General features: G+C 42.8%; 1 protein-coding gene across 1 annotated transcript in view; it reads right to left on the reverse strand.

Moving 5' to 3' along the window:
• The window catches only part of kcnn3 (potassium intermediate/small conductance calcium-activated channel, subfamily N, member 3), an 85,429-nt gene extending 78,232 nt beyond the window's left edge, over nucleotides 1-7,197 (reverse strand). The window contains exons 1-2 of the mRNA XM_015007532.2: nucleotides 5,651-7,197; nucleotides 3,903-5,023 (exon numbers count right to left, since the gene is read on the reverse strand). Of these exons, the coding sequence (XP_014863018.1) occupies nucleotides 3,903-4,997 (1,095 nt within the window). The 5' untranslated portion in view covers nucleotides 4,998-5,023; nucleotides 5,651-7,197. The remainder of the gene's footprint in view (nucleotides 1-3,902; nucleotides 5,024-5,650) is intronic.
• Nucleotides 7,198-8,530: the final 1,333 nt, after the last annotated feature.

Raw genomic sequence — 8,530 nt, forward strand, 5'->3', positions numbered from 1 at the left:
AGAACCGGCCCTCTGTGATGTGTCAGACCAAAAGAGAAGGATGGGACGAGGGCAGGGATATCAGGAAGGTGAGCACAAGACACTGGGAGGCTAACTAACACACATACACACCCAAAATAAACACACAAGAACAGCCAGGGGCCAGTTCAGCTTATTACACTGGCCATTACACAGACAAATGAGATCCTGGCCTCCTACTGATTATCTGCCCTTCATGTCCTTTGTGTCGTTGCATCACATCACCCGGAAGCAGCTACTGTCAAGCTTGGTCGTTACGGCGCACAACGCTCCTCCAACGTGTGTGTGCAGAACTGTGCGAAGAGTTACAAGAAGCTACAAAGTGGTAAATATGGCCGCTCACTCGGGTGTGTTAAATTGGCACTATATTTTTCTTGTCAAACTGAAGTGTGTCCAGCAAAGCGCAAACCAGTCGCTGTGAGCTTGTGATTTTGTCTGGTCAGGTTAAGTCTAAACTAACATTCTGTGCTCTGGAAATCAAGGTGAGTGCTTTAAATTGGACACCCTCTGCCCATGTAACACAAAAATTAAAATAATTTCTATTTGGTGTTTTTTTGTTGTTTTGACAATGAATCTTACAGTGTTGGAAAGCTTGTTGTCTGCTTACAATTGTAAGTCGAGTTGAGATTAAGGATTGCACTCATGCAATCGTGGCAATTCCACATCATCACAAACTGGGAACTAATGCATCCTCCAAAATAACAACAGTTCCCCCAATACTGCAGGGTTTATCAAACACACCATCCACAACTTGGATGCTGTGGATGTTGCGTTAGTGGTGTTCTTGACCTCGACACCACTAAATATTTGTGGGAGCATGCTGTCTTTATGCCAGAGTGACAAACTTGCAACAAATGCTGCTCTAGGAACGGCATGCCATTCCACAGCAGTGTGTGACCGAGCTGTTGACGAGCACGAGGAGGGACATCCCACTACTTAGATTTGGTAAACAAATAAACTGCATTAGAGAGGATACTCGACCCGTCTCAACTCAGCTGCTCAACCCACAACATTACAATTATCATTTGAAGGGGAGTAAATGTGCTTTTTAAAAGTATAAGATTCACTTCCAAGATTTCCTGAATTTGGTCTTGAGTTTATTCTTGATACTCCTGGTTTGAAGTAAGAAGGAAAGCAGTTCTTGTTGACCCAGTGAGCTAATGAAGAACACTTATCGAGCTGAAACCATCCACACTGATTACAGATTTGTGAAACCTTTGCTTCATTTGTGAAGACAAAATTGGGCGTACTTAATTTCCTTAAAAAAAGAAAGTGGCTAAAGGCCTCATCTTGTCAGCTAAATGTGTCTTTATAACTTGATTGTTGACCCATCGAGATGAGGGTACCCTGGATGGTGACTTTCTCTGCAAGACCCAAGAGCTTCAGCCAATTCACACCTCCAGTTATACTAAGACTTTATAATTTTGTCTCATTTTACTTTCATTGCATGCCTTTGAAACAACTATATTGACTAAACTATACCGTACTATTTCAGTTCATTTGTTTAGCTATTTAAGTATCTTAGATGCATCACAGACAATTCATTATATCAATTCTCAAATGTCCTGTAAAACATTCCTTGCACCCTACTTTAAATGGCAGGTAGCAGATTTTTCCACTGAAAAGTTGAATATGAAATGACCAAAGTATTGAAATGACAAAATTACATCACAGGTTACTTACAATACAAAAGGAAAATAGATCAAAAACAATACACAGTACAAGAAAAGTTAATACTAGAGATTCTAAGTAGACCTTGGCGAATGCAACTACAAACATGATGTGGGAGTTCAGTGGAATATTACCTGGGTTGATTCTCATATTAAAGAAGTATTTCAAAAGTTTTGCATCATGTTTCTAGAAAGCAAAATACGTAGGAAGGTACTTAAAAGGAAGCCACATCTTCAGCATATCAGCTGTTCATAAAGAATCTGGGCTTCTGCAGGTTTTAAGTATTTTATTTTATTCTTCACCACTTCATATTTTTGCAGTTTTGGTCGTTTTGTACCAGATTTTTATTTTTTTTTTCAGATACAAAAATGAGCCATCTGCCACAAAATATTAATTCATACCGGCGTTGGGAACAATTTGTCAAATTGGCAAAGCAGTGAATTGACACGGAGCCGGTTTCAGCAGATACCAGGAAGGCTGAATGCATTACAGCAAAGCTGCTCTGTTCTATATCTACTGCGCCTTAGACCTCTGCCTGTTAAGGAACAAGCTGGGTTTGGGCATTTCTGTAACCTTTAAGACATCTAAGAGTTGAGGGTAGGGTCTACATCCTCTAAGAAAAACATATGTTGGACTTTTCCACCTAGAAGGTTTTTCACTAGAACCTTTTTTTAATCTTTATGTTTGGCATTTCCAACACCTGAGAGTCAAGTGGGAGCCAAACCATTATAAATATCTCATTTGTTATTTCACTGAACCTCCCCTTGTTTCATTCTTTGTTTTTATGAAGGACTGTAGTCCATTGAGACAATTTAAACAAACGAATATATAATTATTCTTGCAATAAGCATTACTTCATTCTTTATCAATCCTGATGCTGATCTCTGTTCTGTACCATGGACTGAAAAATGGAAGCTAAACACAACTTTTATAGCATCATTTATTAACCAACTGGATATATTAAAAGACCCACAGTGGTACAAGACTGAGTCGGGAACTGAAATTATGGACTCGGTGTAAAATACAGACGATTTCAAAAGAAACACCTGCAAAATAAGTAATGGTCATCTTTTCTTATTCTGATGCTAATCCAAGATTCAGCAAAATGTTTCCAGGGTTTTGAGTTTTTAAATTTGATTGTTAAAAAAAAAAAAACTAAACTCAGAGGAATTTAGCTTTGCTGGCTAAGCGGGGAATTGGGGCTGGGATAGTTCCAGGTTTTCAGGACTAGAGCCAGGGTTTATCTCTGTGGAAAGACAAAGAACTGGTGCTTAGTAAGCACTTGTACCAGTTAAGCACTGGAACCAGTTTGAGGGAAAAGGCCCCATAGAGACTGATGTTTACACTCAACAATGCTAATCATGCTAATTGCGCTAAGTGCTGACATAAAATGCTAAAGGCCATTTACAATAACAAATCAGTCATTTTGTCTTTATTTTAAATGAATGAAACCCTGTTTTCACACATTGTCTCTGCTCCAATGAATGAGCTCTTATGGGAGAAATACTAGAAAAGAAGGTTAGCTATTATAATATTTTTCAAACATAAATTGTAATTGGCTAAAACTAGCATCAGTGCATTTTTGTAAGACACATATTCTTAAAAGCAAATATAAGAGGAGCTTTTTTATCTTTTCATGCTGGTTGACGCCATATTCATGTAAAAGACATATCAAGAGCTTATAATTTATTCGTATATAAATACTTCCTTTTAGTCTTAGAAAAAGGACAAAAATTAATGTTGTGTCTAAAAATCTGCATTAAGGACCACAGGCAATGTATATAGTGTGCACAGTCTTGTTAGCATTATGACAATATTTGGCTTGAAAATGTTGGAGGTGCTATCTTCGGTCCAAAGTCTACTTTCTGATGCCCAGACATTCAACAGCTGCTAATAATTTCTTTTAAAAAAAGAAATTAAAAACATAACAGTACACAAAAAATGATGCTCACTTATCATGAGACAATTTTTGCTGATTTTGACTAAATAATTTATCTGGTTTTCAATTTCTTAGCGATCGTGTTCACTCGCCTCGTTGAAGGAAAGAATACCAATCATACCAGCCCACAAAGTAAACCCTTTTGGTATCGCCTTCTAATATTTTGCTGCTTTGCAATGTGTGTAACGTACACTTTTTTTGTATGAATTTCCTCATGTAATCGGCAGTAACCTGTCTGACATTTTGTCGCCATGTGAAGGTACATCATACTCACCTTGTTGTACACTCCCCACGACAGCTCAGTCTCAATCACCATGACCACGATGCCAAACATCCCGAAGATGAGGGCGTAGTCGCTCAGCCTCTTCCTCTTCTCGAACAGCGCCCTGCGATGCCCCAACTTATAGCCAATGTTTTGGTTCTTTCGTTTCGGGGCTTTGGAGGTGCTGCCCCTGGCCCCGCTGCCCGTTGCCCCGACCCCTCCCTGCCTGCTGCCCCGCTCGGACTGTCCCCGCCTACTCTCCACCAGTGCGTGGTTCTGGTGGTAGATGGACATTTGGTTGGACGTGGAGTCAGTGATGTCATACCCTCGTCTGGGGTACGGCGAGTCTTCTTTGGAGGAGATCACAATCTCTGGGGGGCTCTGGATAGGGGCTTGGTGAGTAGATGACTGGGTCTCTGAGTAAGTGGGAGGGGCGTCTCGCTGTCTGTCATGTCCGCCAGTCGCCGTTGCCCCGGCAACAGCCGAAACGCCACCCTCTTTGGTTTCACTGCTGCTGTCCGATTCGATGAGGTTTCTCCTAGAGGCGCTGAGGCGGCTCAGAGGCTTCATGACCCCACCTGTGTACTTACAGGAACTCATAGCAATCTCCGTGAAGGGGTTACTGTCCCTGCGGTGGACAAGTGGACTGGCCTGTCTGTGTTTGCTGCCCCTGTCTCTCTCCCTCTCACGCTCCCTGTCCCTGTCCCGCTCCATGGAGGGCGAGTGGGAGGAGTAGAAAAGGGCATTATAGACTGGGGAGTTGTCTCCACTCAGGCTGTGCTGGGAACCCAGGCAGGACGAAAGAGGGGTACTGGTGGGGTGCAGGGCATTGGGGATGGGCGGAGGCAGAGGCTGGGCTCCGGAGGAGGACAGAGGTAACTTAGGGAGGGGCGCCGGAGGCAAGTTGGGCGTGGCGGAGGACGGCGATGGGGTGCTGCCATTCAGGCGATCGATACTTGAAGCTCCTGTGTGGTTGGAGTGGTTCGATCCTGGCTGGTTGCCAGCCGTGGAGGGATGGGATATGCTGCCCAGAGGAAGGAGGAAGCGCTGGTCCTCATCCTCGCTCCCTCCTAGCAGAGCCATGCTCAGAGAAGGGGGAGGCTCCATAGTCAGAGCTGTGGCCAAGCACCTGACTGCAATTTAACACACAGGGGGGGAAAGAAACACAAACAGATGATGATTAGCCACTTTTTTCTTCATGCAACACAACAGAACAACAGACAAACATGAAAGGGAAGGACTGAGATCAAAACGAATGAGGAGCAAGTCTCTAAATGTTGGGTGTGTGTGTGACAAAAAGGGCCAATAGAGTGCAGTGAGGCGGTCATAATTTGGAGGAAATGTTATTCCTTTAGTCACATTTGAGTCAGCTGCCCAGCCAGCCACTCTCTCAACCCTCAGTCCCTCTGATTCCCGGTGTCTCCTTGTTCTCTCACATCCCACAGCTCGCCCAGAAATCTCTCCCATAAAATGTCATCTGTGTTACACTGATGTTGTCAGTCAGGAGGAGGGGGGGGGGGTGAAAATCCTCTGGCTTTACCCCCATGAAAATCAGATCAAGCTTAGAGACTCTGAGGATAACAATTTCACATCTGTCAATTTGCCTTCGCAGGAGAAGCGTGGCTGCAACGAAGGCTCTGCTAACCATAAGTTGACTGCGATCAGCTGCCGGCGACTGATCAAAATGCAATAACCTACTTTCAGTATGATATAACCAGATACCTTCACCACCCCTCCCGTCTGTTCCCCCCCTTACCTACCTCCGACCTCTTCTCCCACGGTCCTTGCCCCCCAGGTTAGGTGCGTTCAATCACTGGCTGGTTGAAAAACAGGATCACCACACTTTTTCTTTCTCATGTTGTCAGAGCCATCCCCCTGATCTTTTTTTTCCGCTCCGTCTCCTCTCAGCCCCTCCACAGGTCCTCGTCTCACCAAAAGAAAGACAAAATTTGCGCGTCGCTTCTTCGCAGAATGAATGAATGTCTCCTCCTCCTCCTCCTCCTCCTTACTTTGAATGTTCAGTTTGTTTCCCCCAAAACGATCATCGCGTATCTCTCGGCGGTACCCATTTCTATCCCGCTTCAGGGAGAAGATGATGAGGAGGAGGAATAATCCACTGGTGACTGGATTAAAATCGGGCCAACCTGTGGCTGCGCGTCAACGAAATGTGCAAAACGGAGAGAAACGGAAAGGGGAGAGAAAGTCGCCCGGGTGTGATTTAATAATCCAAAGATGAGCAGTAAAGACTGTGATTAAATATGTGACAACAGCGACTGTAACACTCAATCCCCAGCTCCCCGTCTCTCCGTCTCTGTCTCTCACTCTCTCCTCCAACTTCTCTGCGTCCTTTCTCCGCCTCCAGAGCCGCCGCTCCTTCCTCATTGGCCGCTGAAGCGAGCGCAGAAAACAGGTGGCAGGATATGCGCGCGATGTGGCCGCCGAACGGATGTTTAATTTATTGTACCCTGGTTATTTCTGGGTAATTATTATTTTCATTGGAACCTCAGAAAACATTATCCATATGGCGATGTGGCATTTGGTGCCGTTGAGACCACATTGTAGGCGAGGACCACGCCTTTGGCTGCGTATAACACCTGTTATTTATTTTTATTTTATTTTATTTTATTTTATTTTTTACTGGTTTTACACCAGTTAAACTTGTAAAATATACCAAAACTTCTGTCCCAGATGGCCAAGCTGAGCTTCTGGCTTTGAAGAAATAGCCAAGCAGTTTTTTTTTTTGTTTTGTTTTTTGTTTTTTGTTTTTTCCCCAAAATAATGGGACAGCTGGTAAAGAAAAGAAAATGTTCACTATTAATCTTATAGAAAGACACGTAATTAGATTCTGTCGTGATTTCACGCTAGTTTAAATCAGTCAACATTTGGCATTTTTCAGATCTCAGATGCCAGCTTATAATGATGCTTGCCTGCGAGCTCGGACTCAACATCTCTCCCTGTAGGAGGTGGGCCCACTTCTCGGTGACCTCCTGCTGCCCTTTGAAGCAGAGACTCTAACAAGCCCGGCTCCAGGAGAGAGCCCCAAAAAATTCAGATGAGATTTTAGAGCCCTTTGACTTTGCTCTCGTCAGAGGCCATAGTTCACAAAGGGGAACATTTTAAGTGCTCGTCCCTCTGATTCCCGGTGTCTCCTTGTTTTTCCTCAAACAGAGGAAAAACAGTATTTTCCTCAAACAGAGACGTGACTCGGGTAAATGTAACTATTACTGCTCTCCTCTGTTTACGAGTGATGATACTTGGAGCAGGAGATGAATAGACTCAAGATTTCATTGCAGTACAGTAGGAGCTGAGCCAGAAGGCATTGTACGAGTCAATTTACATTACAACCTTTAGTGATGATCACAAGACGAATCATGACTGAAAGAACAAGATCCCTGATGCAAACAGGCAAAATTGTCTTCCTCTTTAGCTCAGCCTTATTGGACTCCAATACAAGACCCGCAAGCCACAGCGTAGATATTTTCCTTTCTGGCATAGGAGTAATTTTGGATCTCCGAAAAAGAGACAGGAAAACAGATGTTGGGATATCCCTCCTGGAACTGACTTCCCAAAACAGCTAATGGATGAACAGGTGGAAGAAAGACAAACAACAGAGAAAATCAACAGAGAAGAACAAAAAAAACTCTTGGACAGTCATGTATTTATGGTCGCTTATACACGTCTTAATTCATAGTGTTACATCTTTGATTTCCATCCTTGTTTTTTATTATCTCTGTTTTAACATCAATCTGCCAAAGGGACGAGAAATAGAAATTAATCACTTGGCTATAGCCTTGTGTATTTCGTATGCATTGTCCCATTGTTAAAAATAAACTTGAAACTCAGACGCTTTTAAGAAAACATAATTAAATTGGTCTATCCTTTCCAACTCTGCTAAGTTTTAATTACTCCAGACATGATTGCCAGACTTAATAAGTAAGTCAGGAAAATTTAAAAACGATTTAGTGCTATTTATTCAAGACACAGTTGGAAGGAAAAACATTCAGTCTTGATTAAATCACTGCTAGCTGTTGAGTAAACAAAAAGTACCAGCTTCAAAGTGTGCAACTCCCAAACTTAAAGGTTACACCACCATTGGAGTGGATTTAAGTGGAAGTGGGAACTAAAAGTAGATTCTACATTTAGGTCGCATACAAACGTGGTCTCTGCCTTGGGAAACGGCGTGTTATTTTCCAGTGTCGTTCCTTCAATACAAGAAGTTCCCAGCGCCAGTTTCCTGTTGGGGTCTGTAATATGGAGTTCTCATCTTCTCCGTCGTTCCAGTTGCTCTTCATAATGCGGAAGAAATAATATCAGGATGATTGGTGAGTCTACCTTGATATAAGTCGTGATTATCCCTGCACACATGTTGACCAGGGTTTTACCCCCGCTGCTCTCCCACTGCCTGCTGGAGATAGGCACAACTCCCGGCGCCACCCTTAACAGGATTAGGCAGTTATGGAAAATGGATGAATGCATTTAATTCCCCTCATTAATCTCCCATTTGTATTATTATTATTAATATGACCTAAAGGCACAATCTATCTTATAACATTACTGATTTAATATAATCCTACATAATTACACTACATTATCCAACCTAATCTGTTTCATTTCACGTTATGTTTTTTTTTTCAACATGC

Source organism: Poecilia mexicana, unplaced genomic scaffold (assembly GCF_051168715.1).
Source record: "Poecilia mexicana isolate PSO_F unplaced genomic scaffold, ASM5116871v1 scaffold_16, whole genome shotgun sequence".
NCBI lineage: Eukaryota > Metazoa > Chordata > Actinopteri > Cyprinodontiformes > Poeciliidae > Poecilia > Poecilia mexicana.